Consider the following 24,149-nt stretch of genomic DNA (forward strand, 5'->3'; position numbering starts at 1 on the left):
CTTCTTTCTGACAGCTTTGAGACACTACAAACAGTATCCAGTAGAAGAAAAAAAGACCATTTTTTCTTGTCTCTTAAATATTTCCAGACCCTTCTCCTATAAGACTTAACCTCATGTTTCATTGGTCAACACTGGACCTGCCTCAGTTACCTATATCTGAAATAGAGCTGACATGATTATCTTAGGTATTACAATTTACGCAGAGTTGCAATGGAATTACTCTCTCAAGGTATTAGGACAAAACAGGCTCACCCCTTCCTCCCTTTGAACAAACTCAGGACTTTGGCAACACGGTAAAAGAGAAATGGCTGTGCCTACTACAGTTTAAGAAGTGACACAACATTTGTGTTAGGAGAATATGTTCAGTATGGGAGCTTGGGAATCAGACAAGCAAAACACTCCTTGACTTTCTTTATTTGGGATATAGATGGAAAATGTCTGTAATGTTAGGACCAGCTAGCAGTCGTCAGAACCTCACATTAAAAGTTGAGTCTGGGTTTATGTTCGTTTAATCAAAACATTCATGTATGTCATCTGTGAGCATGTCCAGTGTTAAATCACTTGCCTGACTTCATCAAGTTTCCAGTTGAGTTGAGGAAATAGAGTGAAAATAAAGCCAGAAAATTGACACTGAGTTGTGATCAGGTTAGGTACAGCTTTCTTGAAGTGGATTTTAATAGGAGAACAGCTTTTGTGGGTATAAAGGGAAGAGCGCAGCACAGATGTGGGTATGAGAAAGTGTCTGCCCTCTTCATCTAGTCATGGGTGGAGAGGGTGTTGTGATAAACTGTATTAGGATTCCAGGGGGACATAGTGGAAGCCCATGAAGGCTTGAGTTTAGGGTGAGGTTACAAAGAGAAAGTCCTGAGTAAGAGAAGTAACTGGGAGCCAAGCATTGTACACACCTTTAATCCCAGCATTGGGGAGACAGAGGAAGGTGGATCTCTAAGAGTTTGATGACCACCTGGTCTACATAGCAAGTTTCAAGCCACCCAAGGGTACATAGTAAGACAGTGTCTCAGAAACAAGAGAGAACTAATAAATGAACTAAATCCTAGAAGTGTCCTTAGCTATAGAGGAGGGAGTACACATTCTCTTAGTTTATGAACCAGTTCTACTGGGTGAAGTAATCCCTAAGCCCTGATCAGAATAAGAGACAATCAGAAACACTGCATGAATTTAGATGTGACCAGAGTCTTTTCAGAAATAATTCAGCTATGACCCTAGACACTGCCTAGCTTATTTCCTTAAAATGTTGGATATATTTTAATAAGTAAATTTGCAGTAATCCTTCTAAACTAAGATCTACATTTTAGAGTAGCTAGTTAGCAAACAAACAACCATGACAGTTAAAATGCTCTTCTTGTAGACTTGTCCACACCAAACATCAAGTGACGCACTGGGGCAGGGAGAGACGTTCAGCCTTTGAACTATTCATTTTCTCTATTCTCCTATATGCAACAGTTGGTAATTACATGCTAGAGGCACCAGTATGATTCAAATTTTAACCTGTATATTTTATTTACTAAGAGATGAAGCTACAGCTCTATCTAGTATCAGATGCATGCTAGCTAGCATTATGGTCTGTGTCTAGCATCGGATTCCCACCCCCCTCAGAGCTCTCATCCATAGCTGACAAGCCACCAGTGCTCCCAGACTGCCATGATTTTGATATATTTACCCTGCTTTTTTATTATTATTACATTATTAATCTATACACAGAAGGAGATGTGGGATTAATGTTCCATTAACCAGAAAGACATTTAGCTTGGTAACATACTTTCATATCTCTTAAGATCATCTTTATAAATAAGGCAGATTAAGATAAAACTGATTTTTTGTTTTGTTTTTGTGTGTACCTCATACTAGGAATCAAACCCAAGGATTTGCACATTCTAGGCAAGCATTCTAGTATAGTTATAGGACCGTTATCCATGAAGTGGAGCTCAGAATTTGTATGAAGTTCAAAGAGATTTCTGATCCTGATTCTGAAACTTTGAGATTCACTGATTTCGCCCTGCTGATACTCTATTTAACCTTGTGTTGTATCAGTGGATAGCCCAATCATAATAACAATAACAACAGTAATGAAGTTAAGTATGTGTCTTTTTTATATATACAATTAAATGGATTATACTTTAGAGGTAGATCTTTGCATGGTTTGTTTATATCACTATTCAAAAATAGCTGGGGAATATAGTTAATGAGTGATGGAACATTTTCCTAACGTGTATGAGACCCTGGGTTCAGTCCCCAACATAAACATGTGATCTTCTAAGTGCAGATTTCTTTCTCATGTGACTGATACATTTCATCCCTCTGCATCCTCAACACTAAGCTCATGAGGAGCCCCAGAAACTGTCTGCTTGCAAAGTGTTTGTGTGCCTACTGACTGTCACATCTTTAAACATTCAGAACACCTTATATGATGATCTGGCTCCTGTCTCAGGCTGATTACATAAAGGGTTGGAGGAGTATTGGAACAAAATGATTGAAATTATTTTTTTGTTTCAATAATTTAGGGTCTTTAGATTGTGATCAATTCCGCACCTCAAAACTTTTTCAGCTGGTGTACCCAGTGCATTTTAGCCTTTAAAACTGCTTCATCCGTGCATTGTCAGAAGATGCACGTGAACATGTGTACACTCTTTAAGAAATACTACTTCACTTGGAAATGCACTCTCCAGAGGAAAAAAAGTCATGTATATTGTAGCAGCAATCACAATAGCATTGCTACTCAGTCAGACCCAGCAAGAATGTGGTGACTGACACACACCTTTAATCCCAGCACGTGGTTGTGAGTTTCAGGACACCCAAGGCTACATAGTGAGATCCCATCTCAAAGAAAAAGAAAAAAATGCCAGTGATGAGATGTCGGTCCTTAAACAAATTATGGTACAGAGAAATATACAAATATTAATGTCATCACCAATAGCATTATCAAAAACTGTAAAGCCATGGGGGGGAAGTGAACACTTTAAAAGGATGTACGTTTTCAAAGATGTATGTGAGTGTAGACAAAGTCTAAGGAATATATAAACATAAAACTATGCTTCATAGGATTTTTTCCTGTTTACTCAACTTGCTAAATTGGTATATTAATAATGAAAAAGTTTTCCAGTGTTTTGTGCTTTTAAGTTGCTAATAGTATGCTGAAGGGTAAACAAGATTTTCATTATTTGTTTATGATTATTGAGTGTCTTTTACCCTTCTCTTAACATTACCAAAACACTGAGTTAATTCATACATATGGATGCTTTTTGGTTTAACAGGTACTAGTCAGTGGCCCAGAGCCGGAGGGCAAGCTCCTTCATCCCCAAGCTATGAAAATTCACTTCACTCCCTGGTAAGAGCCTTCCACTATTCTTTACAGGTGTTAAACAAATTTGCTTTATAGTTCAGAGGGAAATTTTGTTGGTAGTGGTTTTGCTGTTACTACTAAATCCTACGTAACAGTGAAGAAACAGTAGGATAGCATTACACACGAATTCTTTGCTAACAAATTACCTGATTTAGTAGACAATACAGCATTTTGTGTGTCCTTATTCCATCGTTTTTTGGGACATTAAACTTATCCAGACAATTGGAATTAAAAGAATACTGAAGGATTTTTGTTTCTTTGAAAAATACAAGACTTAATTTTTGAATATTGTCAATATTTATATGTAAGAGAAAATTTACCAAGAAAAGGACACTTAAGAAATCAAATCCATTGATCCAAAATCATGTTTATTATAATTATATTAGACTTTTACATTAATGTCAATTATTATAGAATTCTGATATTTTCTTACACTAAAAATATACAAATCACACAAGCCAGACAAATAGGACAATGGAGAAGCCTTCTTCGTACTAGTACTCCAAGGTGAAGAATTTGTGGCAGAATGTCCACTACTGTTGCTTTGGTGTGCTTACATTTGTGACCCAGAATCACAAAGTATGATAAAAGTAAAAAATGAATGTGTTCTGGTGAGATTCTAAGTCACATCATTCAGAAGTTCTAGGTTCCAAACAGAAATACTCTTTTTCTGTGCCTAACAAAATATTTTAAGTTGAGGGAAAGTTTGTCTTCTCGTATATTTTGCAAGCAACCCAAAGCAGTGTGTGCTGTTTAGATGCTAACCTTGTGAGTCCCTGTTAAATCCCAGCCTTCTCAGAACTTAATACAAGTAGATCTTGCAGATCTGCACATTAACTTTACTAACAGGTAACAACAAGCACATCAGCTGTTTCCTCGTCTCTCGGAGTTAATCTTAACCTGTGCTTTGCCTCCTGTTCTGTCTTGACTTTGCCAGAAAAATCGAGTTGAGCAGCAACTTCACGAGCATTTGCAAGATGCAATGTCCTTCTTAAAGGATGTCTGTGAGGTACTATTTCATTTAGATGGTGCCTTTTTGTGTGTGTTTAAATTACTTATACGTATTATCCGTTTAATATTATCAAGCTGTACAGACTCCAGCGTCTTTCAAAAATCAAACAGTGAGCACCGCGGCTCTTGTAGCAGTGTGCATTAGACTTTTGTCTGTTGAGAATGACTTCCTTTGAGATCGCTACCAGCATGTGCTTTTGGTTTTCAGAATTCTGATGTGTTTGTGTTTAAGGCATGTGTGACCCATGGGCAGTGGATGTCTTTGCTTCAGTTTTGTTAAAGAGCTTATCTGTATGTGTATACCATTGAAGATAGGTGTGTTCTACTCACCTAAAACTTAAACTAAATGGATTTGAGTGCCTTTCCCCAAATTGACATTTTTCACAGACCCTAAAATAGTTTCTCCCTTTTCATCAGCTGTAATTGACATTGTAGCATTCATTTATTATAGAAGCTAAAAGAAATAACCTAATGATAAATTCCTTTTATAAAGCTTATATCCACAGCTTTGAAAATTCATCATAGTGTGAAGAGAGCTGCCTTTTTTGTTGATGATTTGAAGTGCAGGTAGTTGGTTTTGAAACTAGTTGATATTGCATTGCACTTGCTGCCCTCCATATATCCCTGCATAGGAGCTATGTAGCAGCTTAGTAAATCAAAGAGATACCAGCAGTAACTCCTCCCCTCCCCCATGTTGTTTTCAATCTTTACAGCAGTCTCGAATGGAGGACCGTTTAGACAGGCTGGATGATGCTATCCATGTGCTGCGGAACCATGCAGTTGGACCTTCTACCAGTCTGCCTACTAGCCACAGTGATATACACAGTTTATTGGGACCATCCCATAATGCGCCAATTGGAAACCTCAATTCAAACTATGGAGGATCGGGCCTTGTTACAAACAGTCGATCAGCTTCAATGGTAAATTATGCTCATCTTATGTGCAATAACCCTTATCCTGTTTTGTTGTTTGTCTGTTTGTTTGTTTGTTTGTTTGTTTGTTTGTTTGTTTTGAGAAAAGAGGTGTAGGGGGAATCTCTCTTCTTGAATGGAAAGTTAAAAGGAGCTTTCAAACTTTCTTTCTTTGTCTTCAGTGGAGCCATTGGCTATCTTTTAGACTGTCAGAGTCTGCTATGGTCACATATAAAATGAAGAAACTTTCTCTAGAGATCCATTAGCTTCAGCCTGTTCTTTTTTCCAGCTACATATTCATTAGAATGACATTGTTTGCCTTAGATAGTGAATAGGAAGGATGAATAGAATGGTCTGTAAAGCAAAACTGAGTTTTAAAGGCACTAGTCTAGCTGGGACCAGTGTCACCGGCCACCAAGAAAAGAGCAAGTTCAAGGCCAGCATGAGGAACTTAGTGAGACCCTGTTTCACAGTAAAAAGAAAGCTGGAGCTATGATCAAGGGTAGAGCACTTCTTAAGCGTTTCTGAGGCCCTAGAGCTCAGTCTTCAGTACCACAGTTTAGAAATATATCCTAGTCTAGGAAGAAAGTTTCCTAATTCAGAAACTTTTCTGGACTAGAAAAGTTGTTTGTTACAATCTAGAATTAGCCTTCAACAGCAAAAATTTTTAAAGTGAAACTTAATTTGTACAGATCCAAATTTAGACTTTCCCAAATCAAGGGGAAAAAATGGGCTAAGGGAGCAGCTACAATGATGGTTAGGTAACAAAGAAAGGAAACTATTTTAGATTAATCCCCTTTGAGAATAAAATAATTTAATCCATCTTTTAAAAACATGATAATTCCTTAGTAAAGAAAAAGAATAGACTTCTAAAGCTCATGTACATCAAAAACTGTGTTGAATGTCTTGCATTATTTTTTTTCCAAAGTGTCTTTTAAAGATTGATTTTGAACCTGTTGTGTAATTGAGGCCATGTGTTTTGTATACTTATTGCATGGTTTTTAAAGGTCACTGCATGCTGCAAAGTATTTTCCTGTGAAACAGATTTTGAGCTATGTAATCAAGGCTAAAACTTGCCTATCACCACAGCAGTTAGGTGCCCCAGTGCTGAGGGCCTGATTTCTGTAAAGTAGGGTTGTTCTAGGTCTCCGCATTTGTATGTCTTACTGCCACATACATTCCTTTCCTGCCTTTACAAAAAGCGGCAAATAGCTGCCTGGTTTCTAACCTCAGTATTTTTACTTCTTGCCTTAGCAGTTAAGGATGTTGTTTTCTGTTTTGTTTTGGATTTTGATTGGTTGGTTGTTTTTGAATGTCAGGAAATCTTGAATTTTTAACCACCTTCCAAATTCATTTTTGCTGATAAACTAATATAAAAACATTTGTGAATTACTAAATCAGATATGAAATGTCATTGCTATAACTATTAGAAAAATTTTAGTGGAGCCAAGCTTGGTAGCATGTGCCTTTAATCCGAGCACTTGAGAGGTAGAGGCAGGTGGATCTCTGAGTTCAAGGCCAGCTACTGCTACATAGAGAGACGTTGTCTCAAAAAAAAGAAGTTTTAGTGGTATAATAAAGACCAGTAACATGGCATTTTACAGCAATAACTATTGAAAACCAGATTATTAATAAGTTGCTGATATGTTATAGAATGACTTGAAAATCATATTCTTGAATCTTAGGTTGGTCTTAGTAACAGCATTTGTAATTTGCATTCCTCTCCTCCCTTAGTAATAGCAAAAAGTAAGCATTTTTTTCACTTTTTGCTCTTACTAAGTCACTCACTTTGTAGTCCTTGCAGGCCTTGAACTCACAAAGGTCTGCCTGCATCTGCCTCCCAATGCAGAGATATTCTGATGAAGAAAAGCGTCATAGTGTTCTACAAAGAGGGATCTTCAAAAGAATAGTATGGATCTGGCTCTATGAGAGCGGCATCCAGGCCATGGCAGTTAAGCCCAAACTTGCTCAGTGTGTATCAAGATCTTGTCAGTTCTCACTGTCTTTAGAGGGCACAGGACTGATAAATAAATTGCCACATGGTGTCTACTTCTCCACCTTAACTGTATGTAGTCAGTAGTATTTTAATTGTAGAGAGCACGTATTGCTACCAGTCATCTACACAGAAAGTATCTGTCTGTAGTGAGTCAGTGTTCAGCTCTCATCCTCCCACCGTCAACTTTTAGCTGTAGATCTGAGGTAAGACCAAGGGGTGGACTGGATAGATGATCACAGAAAGACACAGACTTACTCATGTGCTCCCTCCTTACCACTCTCGTTCTCACAGAATGTATGATTTAGGGGACACATTTTTGTGTCAGTTTCATTCAGCTTAAAAATCACTTTTTATTGTCCTTCATGACCATATGTTATTTTTTAATTTTAATTATTATTATTTATTACAGTTTCTTCATTTTGTATAAATTGTAACGAATAATAAAATATTATTATTATTTATTATAATTTATTCACTTTGTATCCTGGCTGTATCCCCCCTTCCCCAGTCTCCTCCCAATCCCACACTCCGTCCGTTTTCTCCCCCTATACCCTTTCGCTGATCCACTGATAGGGAAGATTCTCCTCCCCTTCTCTCTGACCCTAGCCTATCATGTCTCATCAGAACTGACTGCATTGTCTTCCTCTGTAGCCTGGCAAGACTGCACACACACACACACCCCCAGGGAAAGGTGATCAGAGAACTTGCCACTGAGTTCATGTCAGAGACAGGGGCTGTCATGAAATCCCCCTACTCAGGATTTCACTTTACACCCATCAGAATGGCTAAGATCAAAAACTCAAGTGAACACTGATGTGGAGAAAGGGGAATCCTCCATTACTGGTGGGAATGTAACCTTGTACAACCACTTTGGAAATCAATCTGGCGCTTTCTCAGAAAATTAGGAATAGTGCTTCCTCAAGATCCAGCTATACCACTCCTAGGCATATATTGGAAATAAGCTCAACTATACAACAAGGACATTTGTTAACCATGTTCGTAGCAGCTCTATTTCTAAAGGCCAGAATCTGGAAACAACCGAGGTGTCCCTAAACTGAGGAATGGATACGGAAGTTGTGGTACATTTACACAATGGAATACTACTCAGCTATAAAAAAACAAAGAAATCATGAAATTTGCAGGCAAATAGTAGGAACTAGAAAAGATCATATTGAGTAGGTAACCCAGAAGCAGAAAGACACATGGTATATACTCACTCCTAAGTGGTTATTAGACATATAATATAGGATAAACGTATTAAAATCTGTACTCCTAAAGAAGCTAAACAACAAGGAAGACCCTAGGGAAGATGCTCAATCCTCATTCAGAAGGGCAAACAGGATAGACATAGGAAACAGGACCGGAGCCTACCACAGAGGGCCTCTGAAAGGGCCTCTACTGATTGAGGTATCAAAGCAGAGGCTGAGACTCATAGCCAAACTTTGGACAGAGTGCATGGAATTTTATGGAATAAGGGGGAGATAGAAAGACCTGGAGGAGACAGGAGCTCCACAAGGAGAGCAACAAAGCCAAAAACACTGGGCCCTGGGACCCCTGCAGAGACAGATACCCCAACCAAGGACCATGCATGGAGAGGACCTAAAACCCCTGGTTATATATAACCTCTGACCATATATTCTAACTGATTGTGAAAAGAAAGCTGGTTTTATATTCTAAAACTACTCTCCATACCTTTTCTTTTTTTAAATTATAAATTTTTTATTTTATGTGCATTGGTATTTTGCTTGCATGTATGTCTGTGTGAGGGTGTCAGATCTTGGATATACAAGCAGTTGTGAGCTGGCTGTCACGTGGGTACTGGGAATTAAACTCAGGTCCTCAGAAATAACATCAGTGCTCTTAACTGCTGAGCCATCTCTCCAGTCCCATGCTTTTTCTTTTTTTAAAGTTAGTTAATATTTGTATTTGGCCTCTGAAAATAGTTGTTTATAAAATGACCACTGAAGCAATCAGTTTATTGTAGGATTTATAAGATAATCTTTCTTTAAAAAATTTCATTGTCATCACTCCATTTATAACTTGTAGAGTAAAATTATTCTGATAGACACAAATATTTTCAAAAACTAACCAGAACATTCAAATAGGATTTTTGTTTTCGTTTTTATTTTTTGAGACAGGGTTTCTCTGTGTAGCCTTGGCTGTCCTAGACTCACATTGTAGACCAGATTGGGCTTGAACTCAAAGAGATCTGCCTGCCTCTGCCTTCCCGAGTGCTGGGATTACAGGCGAGTGCCACGGCGCCCAGCTCAAATAGTATTTTGTTTGTGTAGTGGGTTTATTCTAAGGACATTACTGTAGATGAATATCCCTGCTGTAGGCTTAAATACGATACTGTTTTCTTTCCTAGCATTTGGAAAAGATTGAACTTATGTTTTCTGTGACGGGAAAGAGAAGGAACAGTAGCTTTCTTCAGCTTTGCATACTGCATGATTTCTGTCACACTCCTTGTGGTGAGAATAAGGATTGAATCTAGGGCATGCTTGATGGGAAAGCGCTCTAATACTGAGTTCCCCCTCCATCCCTACAACAACTCAGTGCTCACATGTAAAATAAAGCAGCCTTTGACAATGTGTCAGGAGAAATTCTGGTATTTATTTGTAGAAGTAGGTTCCTTTATTTAAAAAAAAAAAAAAAGACAAGATTTATCCCCACAGGACTACTTTGTCAGTTGCTTTGATCATAAATCGACTTATCAGTACATAAAATGGGGGTTGGCATGGTTTCATTTTGGGCTTTGGGACTCGTTTTTGTTCTTGTTTATTTTCCTTTTTCTTGGATTTTTTTTTCCTGAGACAATTCAACTGTGTATCTTACACAGTTGTGGCCTAGAATTCACTATGTAGACTGGGCTAGCGCTGGCCTTGAACTAGAGAGCCTACCTCTGCCTCCCAAGAATTACTTTGGGAGTTTTAAAGATGAGCCAAGATGTGCTGAAATGGAAGAAAAGTTGATGACATAAATGAAAACAACTTAGCAGAGCATGGTGTGGAGGTAGGAAGGAGTAAGGGGACCAGCTTATATCACAGAGAGAGTCTACATTTCAAGTATTAACAGTAGCTCATCTCTGTGCCTTCCCAGCAAATAGATCAGTGAGCAAGATTACCATTAGTATAAAGTCTGTATGCATAGTTGTACTAAACTGCTGGGCTTTGTCAGGAAAACAGTTCTGCTATTAAGAATACTTCTCCTCCCCCACCCCCAGTTTTGGGGGTAGAACCCAATGCCTTTCACACTAGTCAAGTGTGCTACTAAGCTGCACCCCAAGCCCTGTGCGTTATTTTTAGTTACAGGGTTATGTCATTAATTGCCTGTGGTTTGTAGACTATCCACTTTACTGTCTTACAGGTGCAATAATTTTCTTTTTTAAATTGTTTCAGAAAAAAATATTTTATACCAAGGTTGTAAGAAAACTGTCATTTGCCAAAATAAGTGAATAGGAGTCAGTATTAACAGACTTCTTGTTTGTTTGTTTGTTTGTTTGTTTGTTTGTTTGTTTCAGCTGCAAAAGCTTGACCAGCATCACAATTTAGAATTAAAGAGGTTTTAGTCACAAAGGGCTTTTAATATATTTTAGCTATGTAATGAACATAAAAATTAAATTACTAGAGAGAGATAAATTGTATCAGAAAAGAGCTGGGAATAAAGGATCCCTCTTGTTTAAATAATTGGGGTAGCCCCCAGACATCTTTTAAATGTTTGCTTTTAATTTTAGATGAAATTGTTATTTTCATTTGCTTAATTTACTGACTTCCCATTTATGTATTTCTCCATACCTGCCTAAATCACATATAAAACATGCGTCTCTCCCAGGCATATTAGTAAGATTGAGATTTCAATGTTAAAATAGTGTTTAGAACTATTAAAATATCAGAATTTAGTTTTAGTTTTACTTTTGATTTATTTAATCTAGGAATAAACCACTAACAAGAAGAAGCTAAGCAAAAACTTTAAAAACAAAGAAAAAAGACTGGAATTACCAATTTTATTTGGGCATGATACAAGCGCCTCAGCAGGGTGAGGCTGCTGTTTAGAGCTGTGCATATAAACACCCATGCCCAACGAGGTGGTACCCTATAAGTACCTTTGTCCTCGAGAACATGTCCGTCAGACAGTACAGTCAGCTGCAGACATGCCAGGTGAGGTTGTGTCATTGTTTTCCAGCAACACTTAACTCCAGTCCTGAAGAGTTAACTGAGATAGCGAGGTGCCCAGATATTGTCACCAGCCAGCAAAAGCCTGAAGACCCGAGTTCAGTTCCCTGAATCCACATGAAAATGAGAGAAACAGCTTCACAAAGTTGTCCTCCGACTCCACATGTGTACTGTGCTCTGTGGTAATAAGCAACATTGTAAAAGATTCTTAAAAGGTCTTTATTGATGCTATAGAAATGAGATTCTCTCTAGGTCTCTTAACTTTCATTGTTACAAGACCTATGGAAATTCAGCACAGACAGTTTTCTTAATTAACTTTTGGTATTGCTTTAGGGTTTTGGTGTCAAAGAAATGGAATAATAGTTTGTTCAGAGTTTTCTTAGCCTTTTTTTCATTTAACTAAAATAAAATTAAAATCTTTATGTGGGGCAAGTTGGAAGGACATATTTGCACTTTCAGGTATATACATATACGTGTATATATATGCACATATATATGTATGTGTGTATATATATGTATGGGTCAAAGGACAATCTTGGGTGTCAGTTAATTAGTTTTTGGTTTTTCAAGACAGGTTTTCTCTGTGTAGTCCTGGTTGTCCTAGAACTCACTCTGTAAACCAAGCTGGCCTCAAACTCAGAGATTCACCTGTCTCTGCCTCCCAAGTGCTGAAATTGAAGGTGTGTGTCACCATGCTGGCGTTCTTAATTGACCGTGCCTTTGTTTGGGAGGGGTCTCTCATTAGCATGAAACTTCACCACATGAGCCACGCTAGGTGTCCTTCCGTCCTTGCTTTCGAACATTACAACCACAACCTAGGGTGGGTTCTGGGCATCTAACCTCAGGTCCTCACATTTGCAAAGCCAAGTAAGCAATCTTGTCAGCCCCCCTAACTTTAAATAATCTTATTTTCTCCTTGGGCAGCAGTTAATTCTAATATGGCTTTCCATACTATAGGAGTTATATGTCTAGGTTTCAACTGAATAAAAGACTTAGAACTACTCATGCTGTTTCAGTCCATTTTTCCCCTTAATGGAAACTTCTAAATTTTCATTAAATTCACATTTCAATGATTTTTAAGGGTTTAGATAGTGTTTTTAAATTTTCTGAAAATAAATAGAGGTTATACACTTAGGGAAAAAGAAAACAAATGGGAAGGGCTGGAGAGATGGCTCAGATGTTGAGAGCTCTTCTTTCAAAGGTTCTGAATTCAATTCCCAGCAACTACATGGTGGCTCAAAACCATCTATAGTTAGATCTGGTGCCTTTTTCTGGCATGCAGGCATACATGCAGGCAGAACACTGTATAGATAAATTTAAAAAAATCTTTAAAAAAAAAAAAAGAAACAAATGGATTAAACCAAAAGAATATTTTAGATAGTGTATAAAATCATTTAATCAGTCTATATATTAATCATTGTTAAAACAGTAATTCTCAGCAAGTAGTACAAATGAACAAGTTATTAAAACAATTCAGAATCAGAGAACATCATACTGAGAAGTTTGAATTCTGTTCTCTAATTCATCATATTAATAGATTTAACATTTTCCTATTTTTCTATTATGAGCACCAAAGTCATTGGCCAAATTAAATGAAAAGAAGTCCTTGTAGGTTATTCTACAGAAGTCAAGCTGTACACAGATTGTAAAGGTTCAGTGTGCAGGACTAAGTTATTTAGTGGGTTGGACCTTTTATTCTGAAATGAGGTTCTAATAAGAATCGAAGTTTAGAGCATCGCAAGCCTCCGGGTTTTCCTTCCCTACTCCTCTCCCAGTGGTAGCAGCCTGTCAGCTGTATGCTAACGAGATGAACAATTAAAATAGTCCTATCTGGCTGGCCCACAGGCGGGGCGCAGACAAAGAGCTGTTTATACACCTGTTGTTCATGTAGACAACCATGTCAGTGTGGAGCCAGAGATTAAAGGAAGGATATGAGAGCCAGGGTGGGCAAGGGTTAAAGAGAACTAGTAAAGCTGTAGAAGTCAAATTCTTTAGAAAATATATGAGGGCCATTTGCAAGGGGAATCAAGTTACAAAGAAAAAGTTTCTGCTGGCTGCATTAACATGGGAAACCCCAGACTTCAAGCTTCCTGCTAGTCTGAGACCATTTTTAAAAGATTTATATATTTATTACATATGCCAATTGAAAAACTTTTTGGAGGCCAGTAATGAGAGTTCCTGTAAGAAAATTACTTTGGACTGTTCCATTGAGGCAAAAATACTTGCTAACATTTATATTCCAAAATAAGTAAGACAGCCTTCTTTATCTTCCTTAAGGAAATGGTAATGACTCTTTGCTGCAGAGCCTTTTGTCAGGAAGAGGGCCAATACAATACTCTTTATTATTTAAGGTACAGAAAGTGTTTTGTTTTGTTTTGTTTTAATGATGCTATTGAAGTAAGATGAAATGGGAGTTCAGCAGATGGCATTGTCTCCGAACAGAAATCAGGGCTACTGTTCACCCTGGGTTCCTCTTGTGTAGTGCACAGTTAATATTTGCATATTTTGAAGTTTTTAAAGTCATTCCCTTTGTTTTTGTGGTAATTCAGAATATTAGCTAAAAACAGAATTAGTATCTCTAACCAAAGTCCTGAGAAGTTTTAAGTGCACAAACTTACAGAAAGTTCAGCCTCTGCTTTATCTCACAGAGATTTCCTAAGCCAAAGTTCCCCTGTTATTTCATCTTTAAAATAGGCCCATGCTTCAAATTAGCATATTGTATATTGTATCTCCTGTTATCTTTTTGTAAAATGGAATTGTGTGTGTGTGTGTGGGCCAGAGGTTAGCCTCTGGTGTCTTCCCGTGGCTCCCCACTCTTACATGTTGAGGCAGGGTCTGTCACTTGAACCCAGAGACTCAGCTCCTCTAGCTAGCCATTGTGCTCTGGGCACCTTCTGCCTCTGTCTTCCCTGCACTGAGATTCCACGCTACTGTCACACCACCCAACCTTTACGTGGGTGCTGGGGTCTGAATACCTGTGTCCTCTGGTTTGTGCGGCAAGAACTTCTACCCTGATCCATCTCCCCAGCCCCTAGAATAGGATTTCCAGTGGCCCTCGTTTCCTCTGAGGCCACTCAGTAGGCAGTAGGAAGAAGGCACTAGTGAGTGTTAAGGACACACTTGACCAGGATGTCGTTAATGACAGAGTCTCACGACACAGTGCAGTTTCTCCTTCAGTCTTCTTTCTTCACTGACTGTTAGGCCAAATTCTTCAAGTTTTTCTAGAGTCTTTAATGGGGACAAGGAACCTAAAGTTGAAATTTTTCAAAGGTGGGAAGAAGTTGAAAGTCTGCCATCGTGTTTGAGGTCCCTCCCTGCTTTAAGGTACAATTCTAAAGCATGATGAAATTTACATAGTTAAGGTGTGAGGGTGGTACGGTCTTGGATATTCAAAGGGAACAGTGAAAGAGTAATTCTCGTGAGTGATTAATCCTCAGATAACTTTGAAAGTAGCAATGGAGTACATTAAAGATGAATAAGGATAAAAGACAAGTATTCCTTTAAAAGTGTGGTGAGCACTTGATATATTCTAATCAGACCCAGTGCCAAATGACCCAGTATCCTGAAACTCTGCTTTGGGTCCTTTTATTTAACTCGCAGGATTTAAACAAAAGATAAACCCTCATGAGGATATTTATACATTTTAGAGTAAAATCCAGTCATAAAAGATAAAAGCTATATTTATTACTTGAGGTATTGCATGTTTAATAACTTGTTAAGGCTGAAAGAACTATCGAAAAACAGTAGTTCTCTGGTAAACTATTTAATTTAAAGCTTATTATTCTATGTGAAAAGTCTGCTACTGTTCTAATAGAAAGCTTTATTTGTAACATGTTTCTCTTAAAAATAGTCCAGTACCTAATGGTTGGTGTTATTGTGCTTTAGGCTTGCATTACAGGTGAGAGGGAGGAGAAATAAGCTGCTGTGTATGTGGGGAGGTCCAGTTAGATGAACCATTAGTACCTTCCCCGTGTGGTGTTTTGCCCGACACAGGAGCAGGTATGCAGAGCAGGTTTTCGGGTCTGTGGGCTCTCTGAGGCTGTCCCTTATAGAGTGCCTTCTCTCTAGTCGTTCATTGGAAGCTCTCTGGTCTAGTAGCTACAAAGTGCCGTTTACTGGCAGCCCTTTCGGCTTTTCTTAACAACTCTCTATGGAATATAAATTTTGAAACTTATATTTTAAGTAACATTTGTATTTAAATATTTTGCTACTGTCAAGTATTTTGAAATATTCACCAAAAGTCCAAAAAACTCACACCTACAGATGAATAGTTCTGTATTCTGTATAAATACCGTACAAGACTTAGAGCCAAGTGAAGTGGTGTAATCCTGTAATCCTGGCCATTCAGAAGACTGGGCAGGAAAGTCACTTGAATTAGGAGCTCAGTGTCAGCCTGCCAACTGACCTGCCACAAAAATAAATAAATAAAAACTGGCTGCTTTGTGACTTCGTTTGGTTGTTATTTTCCCTTTAGATTGGAACTCACCGGGAAGATTCAGTCAGTCTCAACGGCAATCATTCAGTGCTGTCTAGTACTGTTGCCTCAAACACAGAACTGAACCATAAAACACCTGAAAATTACAGAGGTAACTGCCTTGTCATTTTTGAGCAGTAAGTATCCTTTGGCATACTGTCCATGTGGACTGAGATTTATGAGTCAGGCCCTCACACAGCAGTGCTGCACAGTTGGTGCAGAGGGTCACTGCCCCATGGGTACTGACCCTGTTTGCTAAGCCAGCCCAGCCAGAGCTGGTCGCAAACCACAGTGTAGGACTCTGGTCTGTGTTCCTGCTCCTGTCCGTTCTCTTTCTTGATTCCTGCTTCTCATGAGTGAGTCCTGCAGTCAGTGAGATCTAGATTTCTTAGTTCATTGAGAACTTCGAGTTACAGTAGCTCTTGCTACAGAGATTATGATACAACTGGAGAGACAAAATTTTTAAAGAAAAAAACTATAGTCCTTGTTACGGAATAGATTTTATAAATAAATTAGGACTGATAACTTTTTGACCGCTAGGTTCCGACAAGTTCTTTCCGGCTCCAAACAATGTACTTTCCCTTACCTCCAGAATGCTCCTGTGTGTTTGCACTCGAGAAGGCTTTGAATCATCTTTATTGAAATGTGTGAATCTAGTCTTATAGTTTATGTCTCTTTTGCCTCTTTGTTAGGTGGCTTGCAAAATCAGTCTGGAAGTGTTGTTCCAACGGAAATCAAGACTGAAAACAAAGAAAAAGATGAAAACCTTCATGAACCTCCTTCATCAGATGACATGAAATCAGATGATGAGTCCTCCCAAAAAGACATCAAGGTCTCGTCTAGAGGCAGAACAAGGTAGCATTCGTATCCAGTCCTTAGACCTTACGTTTGCCTGAAAGGGAAAACGGGCTTGGGACATGCGTTAGTGATAGCCAGCTACAGTCGAGGTGCCAGGCCATGATTTTTCTTTTTAATCTAAATTCATCCATTTCATCCTCACATCTCTAAAGAGGAGGCATGTGAACATTTGACTGAAGTTGTGTTTTCCACTGTTTCACACCCCTTTGTGTCTTCGTATGAAAAAGAACTCTGTCATTTCTCAGTTGCTCATAGTTTATATAAAAAGACAATGAGAGGACAGGTTAAACTATTTGTTGGTGTCAGCCAATAAATATTTGATCTACTAAAGAACTGAGTATATGGCAGAATCTAGTGTGGTTCATCAAGCACCTGCCTGTTGCTTATTATGTGTTATTATGGCAAACCACCATATGCTTTGGTTTCATGTCATCTGTGGCTGAGTTTGCTTTACATTGACAGATTTGACTAGTTGCCACAGACACCATTTGGCTCATGAAACAGGAAATATTTACCATTTGGCCCTTCATAGAGCTTTGCTATTCCCTGATTTCAGCAGTAATTTGAGAAAAATATAAAAATGTTCCAGATAGAGTGACACTCTGAGGAAAAGCTTCCCAGAAAGTGAACTTGACTTGCTTCCAAGCGTGAATTTGGACACATTAATACAGTAGTTTCAAATAATTCGTGTATCTTCCTTCAGGTTTTTTTGTTTGTTTGTTTGTTTGTTTTTAGTTTAGCTTTACATTAAAATTGAGGGGCTGCAACGATGGCTTAGAGGTTAAGAGCACAGGCTGTTCTTCCAAAGGTCCTGAGTTCAATTCCCAGCAACCACATGGTGGCTCATAACCATCTATAGTGAGATCTGGTGCCCTTTTCTGGCATGTATGCATATGTGCAGGCAGAATACTGTATAGATAAATAAATACATCTTTTTTTTTTTTTTTAAGAAAATGAAATTAGAAGATTATGTGTGTGTGCACACATGGACGTTATTTTGTTTTTTCAGACACTGTAGCCTAGGCTGGTCTTGAACTCATGATCACCCTGCCTCAACCTTCCAAGTGCTAGGATTACAGACATGATCATATAAACCCAGCCTGAGTTAATGTATTTCCAGTGCATCCTATTTTATGGCTTATGAGTTAGTTATCAACAATATATCTAGCACATACAGGTATTTATATTTAAAACACCCATTTTTGTGTATTAGATTAATAATGCAGAGGAGACTGCAATGATAGAACTAAAAGAAGCTATGACTTTTTTCCATTTACACACCTAACAGAGTTCCTTTCTCTTTGTCATTCTCGTAGCTTTCAAAGCCTATGTTTCTCTTGAGAAAAATGAATTTTTGCAACGCTGTGGTTTTAGTATACATCCTATTCATGTGATGAATATAAATAAAAGTAAAATTCAGTCAAGGAATTCTGAGACCGCTTCTTCTAGGCATCTTAACTCATATTTTTATGATTTTAAACAAATTTTAAGAGATAATTTTGTATCCTTTCTTCTCTCCATGTCCATTAGAAATCAATAGACTTTTCCACTGAAAATGGCTAGAACAGAGATACTTACAGTTTTATCGACCAAATTGTCTCTGTCAACAACTACTCAGTTCTACTGTTGTGGCACCAAATAGCCAGAGATAATATATAAGCCAGTTTGTCCTTCAAAAAAAAAAAAATTCTAAGTCTCCTAGGTTTTTTTGTTTTGTTTTTTCAGGATTACAGTTAGCTATGTTTGAGACCTTCTGTGTCTTGTCTTCTGTCCCTTGTGCACCGCACCATGTGACTGCCAGAGTGTTTCTAAGCAGGCATGATATGCTCCTGCTCTGGGACAGCACCAACAGCACTCAGTGCCTTTGAATCCGTGGGGGCTACTAAGATGTAGCGTCTGGATCTAGAGATTGTGGGTAGAACTTGAAACTCTGTGTTGAACTGAGGTTGGTAACACTAAGGCTGCTGATCTGTGGATCCAGTCTCTGTAACAAAGTGGTAGAATTTAGTTATGGTCCTTGTTTATAAATAATTTGCTCTCATGGAGAGTCCTCTTTCCCAAAATGTGCAATGAAAATGTATTAAAATTAAACGACTATTCAGGTATGTTGAAGAAAGGAAAGGAATATCCAGTCACATATAAGTACAGCTGTTGCTCCTTTCTAGTGGGGGTTAGAATTTTCATTTCTACCTTTATAGTTTATGCTTTGGCACAGTCAGCATATCTGTAGGGAAGCTCATAGACACTATTGCTATTGTTTTCCAGCAGTACCAATGAAGATGAGGATCTGAATCCAGAGCAGAAAATCGAAAGGGAGAAGGAAAGGCGGATGGCCAACAATGCCAGAGAACGCCTGCGTGTGCGGGATATTAATGAGGCATTCAAAGAGCTGGGTCGAATGTGTCAGCTTCATTTGAAGAGTGAAAAACCTCAGACAAAACTCCTCATTCTTCATCAGGCCGTGGCAGTCATCCTTAGCCTAGAACAGCAAGTCAGAGGTAAGTTGGTCCAGAGAGACAAACATGTCTTAATTGCTTTGCGTAGGTATGTCATCTGTGAAAGCTCTCTGAATACTTCTGTTCGTGCCACCAAGATCCAGCTCTCCCTGTAGGATCTACAAACTGAGATCTTCCCACAATCCTTTAGATCCCAATTTTATGAAATGGGGCAGGGAGCAGATAGCATCAGCCTGCTATTCAGCTTGGAGCCCACTTGCTCCTGTGGACTCAGCATCTGTCCTCACTGTTGAATTTACTTGCCTAGACTTGCCCTCCTCTCTGCACCATGCTGTGTTCCCTCTTTCTCGGCACTAGGCTTCCCCACGTGGTTTACCCTGGTGCTTCTGCAAATGCTGCTGGTAAATAGGATGATCAAGCATGGCTCCTCCCTGTCTTTACCACATCTGATGTCCTTTACACCCATGTCAGTAGGTCTCAGGTCTGCTTTATTGGTATCTAGTAGAAATTCTATAAAGTTCTTTCTTTGACATGCCCATGTATCTGTCACATGTGTGTGGTTTAAAAGGACTGAGACAACTATCCTGTTTCCTTCACAAATTCTGATGGGGTACTAAAAAAGCTCTAAAACTTCACTTGTTTAGTGGGCATTTGCACCTCTTCTGTGCTTGTTAGTTATCAAATACTAGAAAGTCTATTTTTGAGGTTCCACCATTTAGCTCCTGTTTCAGCAATTACCCATATATTCTGTCAGTTACAAATGTTTCATCTGAAACCTTTTTGCAAGGAATTAATAAATGTAGCTCTGGGCCCCAAACCCTATACTAATCTCTCTGCTTGTGGACAACTCTCCTACTTATGTTAGATTATCTAAATGTTTATGTTGTGTTCAAAACAGAGTAGGGTTTGCAAAAGCCTGAAAGCTACAACCATGGTCCCTCAGCATCAGTAAAGATGACTACTCGGAATCACTGGAACAAATCTTCAGAAAAACTGATGGTAGCTGGAAATTCTTCATCTTTATGTCCCTTTAATATGTTTGAAATTATAGGAATGGTACATAGTTAGCATGTTCCTAAAACCAAATTTGTACTACTCATATTGTTCACAATCCTAGAAGTGTACATAGAGGACAGGTGTACATAGAGGACAGATGTTCATGAAACAGACCTTCACGGACTATAGTCTCCGAGACATACAGAGGCTGATTGTTGTTCACCTGACAGTAACAGGAATAGAGTCCTTCCCTCACCAACCATTCCCATATTCATTCATGTAGCCCCCTCCTGTTTCTTGAACTGTGTCTAAATGAACACTTGGCCCCACTCTGGAGACAACAGGGCACTAGTATGGGGAAGTCCTGGGTTCATTCTTCCTTCTCTGTTCAGCTCATTATACATTCTACTCTGATTTCACCAGCGATTTGCTATAAAAGCTGCCTTCTCTGTATGGAAATCTGAGTGATCGGCAAAGGTGCCAGAATTTATTCTGGTATATAGCCCCTTTTCGTGTCGACCATTTATGAAAGCTAGATGACAGAGTTGTGTTTTTAAAACTTTTGAGAATGGAGATACCTAGCCTCAGATGTCAGCCATGAAAATAAGGAATGTTTAATTATTTGAAGTAAGTAGAAGCAAATGCTGCCTTTCGCAGGTGGACCTTGTTCATTTGTAACATTTGACTTAGCAGCAGCCCTCCCAGGCACTTAGAACAGAAAAACTAAGTCTGAAAGAACATCCATGCTTGTCCAGCTGCCTACTAAACTACCTCATAACTATACTGTTACGAGCAACGAGCAACGAGCAACGTGCTCTGAGCTAAGGAGTTCTTTCCTGACTATAGAGATGAATGAACTTTAGGTACAGTTGCCATGCAACTGCCTTGAGGATTGCTTTAACCCCAGGAAGGTCTTTCTTCTATATTCAGACTGTAAGTCTGAAACCCAGAGCCTTTATCTTACACCTTTTTAAAAAAGATTTATTTATTTAAATAGTATTCTGCCTGCATGTTCTACTACAGGCCAGAAGAGGGCACCAGGTCTCATTATAGATGGTTTTCAGCTACCATGTGGTTGCTGGGAATTGAACTCAGAACCTTTGGAAGAACAGCCAGTGCTCTTCAGTGCTCTTACCTTCTGAGCCATCTCTCTAGCCCTTTTGACTGCTTTTCAAGACTCCTTGAAAAACATTCAGACACCCTCTGCTCAATTTCTCATCAGCTCTCTGTGCCTATGCCTGGTCCTTGGCAGTGTCTTCTAAGCTTGGTGTAGTTGTCTTTCCCTAGACTGTATCTCCAGCAGTTGGGACATTTGATAATGTGTTCATTTAAGAAGGCTCAGTATACAAGCAGTTTCTGTAAAGACATATTTTGTTTATCTGGCTTAGTATCTGACCAGCCCCAACCTGGAGTTTTCTAAGGCAGACAGACCTAGGGCTAGCAATGATTCTGAGGTTTTCCCAGATCACTTTTTGTGCTTTATATTGATTATACCAAACCCTATCTGATCTCTGCCATTACCATTTAAGTGTTTCTATTGTCACAATGATAGTTGACAATAGCCTAGACATTTTTGTTCCCAGCATATTTCATTGTGGGTCTCAAGTTTGCCCTCTCAACTTACACAGATTCAGTTGGTGATCAAACACTTCTTCCCAAACTCATTCACACATCAGCTCATTCAGCTCACTGGTTTGAACAAGAGTGGAGGAAGATGGATGATGATGGTGGTTCTTAGATCTGGCTGGTAACAGAATCATCTGAGGTCTTTTTTCAAACATGTCTCCAGACCCTACCCCCAGGATATTGATTTGCAAGGAGAAGATCAAACATGGTAGATGGAGTATGTGTGTTGAAATACTCTACTCTTTCTGTTAGCCACTGAAATAAATTAAAATGGCATTAATGCAGAAGGATAGGATATAAGACAGCAAAAATAGGCAAAGGGTGGAAAGTAGATACAGTAGGGGTCACTGACATTCTTATTTCCAACTCACATGGCATATGTCTCAGATTAGGATTTAACGTCCTAAAAAGACAGGTTCTTCTCAGCATGTATGGTAAATAAGGGTAGGGCCAGCAGAATAGCTTAGCTGTTAAAAGTACGCGCTACCAAGCCTGAAAATCTGAGTTTGATCCCTGAAGGATACCTCCATGGTTGCAGGAGAAAACCAACTCTCCTAAGTTGTTCTCTGACCTCCATATGCCCGCTGTGGGACACATGCACACACCTGTGTGCACATAGACAAGAAATAAATAGTGTCAAGACCTAAAGATAAAGTATGTCATGAGATTTCAGCACACTGGAGTTTAGAAGATTATCCTAACGCTTCCAGAGACAAAGTTTAAATCATTTAGAGATAAAGAAACAAGATTCCAGTGTTTGCAGTTTGGGACATTTCTAAATTATGAGAGACACTAGAGGAATGCCTTCACAAGCTTGCTTCCCATGTACACCTCAGCAAGCATTTGAATCACAGACTTGGAATAAGTGTACATAGGAAAGAGAAAGCTGTGGGACCCAGGAAACAGCTTTTACACAGACAGTGAGCAAACCTCCATAAGGAGCTACTGGCCTTTTGGGTGCTCACCTATGGCTGAAGGTTCCCAGGGAAAGAAAGTGAAACTAATAAATGTGTGCTGTGTGAGGACTTAAGAAAACAAACTGGTGGGCATTTTTGTAGGTGTGTTACAACACTGAGTAGGGTTGGGATTTAAGTTTTTTTAATGGAGGGAAAAAAGAAGCCAGCTATTAACTAAGAACAGCTATATAGGAAACAGTCACAACAATCCTTACCTCAGCATGTATCTCCATGGGGTCATAATAGTATAAATATTTGCCTTGCCATAGTAATACAAATAAGTGACTGCTGAGTTAGCCAAAAATTCTATCCTATACATTTTGAAAAGGTGATGTTATAATGCAGCTAAGTTCTCCTGGTTCTCATACAAACCAGGAATCAGTAGATAAAATTCTTGGTGGAAATGTGGGATTTGCAGTAACATCTGGTTCCACATACATTTGTATCAGATCTTCCTGACTATGTAACACATTTGCCATAGGCTGCTCATTACACTAAGGATATAAAAGAGCAACACAGGCCTTTTGGTTTGAACAACAAAGGTGGTGGTGGTGGTGGTGGTGGTGGTCGTTATCAAAGCTGTAGGTACCTTAAGTAGTTTGCTGTAATAGTCTGTTTCTTCTAGTCCTAACTATTCTTTGTCTGATTCTCAGAATCTAAAAGATCTTGCTAACATGTCAAGCTGGAGGCTCAGGTTCTTCTCAGCAATTCTGATTATGCCTCCTAGATCTTCTTATGAAAAGAGTCATAGTGCAGAGCACTGGTCTACTATAGGAGAAATATGAGCCTGTTCCCTTTGAAAACCTTCAGGTGTCACTTTGTCGTCTTTGAGTTGAAATACTGATTTACCTTCAGTCTCTGGTCATGAGACCATTGTCTCAACAACTCCATGGTACCTAACAAAAGACAAGTCAGTGTCTCTGCCTCTTCTTAGGCAGACAGTTTCCTGTTGAGGCAGCAGCTCTTGGATCATGTGTGCTTCTGAATGGTAGAGTACAGACTGGGCATGCGTAAGACCCTGAGATCATCCCAGCACCACAAAAAGGGAAAAGAAAAGAAAGCCGTTGTTGTTTATTAAAGATTTCTTTTCTTTTCTTTTTAATTATGTGTATGGGTGGGTGCGTGTGCATGCCAGTACCAAAGGAGGCCACAGACATTGCATCCCCACAACCTGGAGCTACTGGCGGTCATAAGCCTCCCACAGAACTTAGATCCTCTGCAAGAACAGTGTTTGCTTGTAAGCACCTCGCCATCTTCCCAGCCCATGTTGATGCTGTTAATCTAATGACACATTTGTTCTTACTAGCAATGTTTAATAAGTGAAGAATAATG

General features: G+C 38.9%; 1 protein-coding gene across 12 annotated transcripts in view; it reads left to right on the plus strand.

The window, feature by feature from the left end:
- Tcf12 (transcription factor 12) overlaps positions 1-24,149 on the plus strand; it is a 267,507-nt gene that overhangs the window by 235,779 nt on the left and 7,579 nt on the right. For 4 of the 12 annotated variants that reach the window (XM_021645465.2, XM_060384802.1, XM_060384800.1 and 1 more), the window contains 6 exons: positions 3,273-3,346; positions 4,299-4,370; positions 5,086-5,292; positions 15,926-16,037; positions 16,618-16,780; positions 19,049-19,281. In XM_021645465.2, the coding sequence (XP_021501140.1) occupies positions 3,273-3,346; positions 4,299-4,370; positions 5,086-5,292; positions 15,926-16,037; positions 16,618-16,780; positions 19,049-19,281 (861 nt within the window). The remainder of the gene's footprint in view (positions 1-3,272; positions 3,347-4,298; positions 4,371-5,085; positions 5,293-15,925; positions 16,038-16,617; positions 16,781-19,048; positions 19,282-24,149) is intronic. The other 8 variants (XM_021645467.2, XM_060384801.1, XM_021645472.2 and 5 more) reach the window with 5 other exon arrangements.

Source organism: Meriones unguiculatus, chromosome 6 (genome assembly GCF_030254825.1).
Source record: "Meriones unguiculatus strain TT.TT164.6M chromosome 6, Bangor_MerUng_6.1, whole genome shotgun sequence".
Classification (NCBI taxonomy): Eukaryota; Metazoa; Chordata; class Mammalia; order Rodentia; family Muridae; genus Meriones; species Meriones unguiculatus.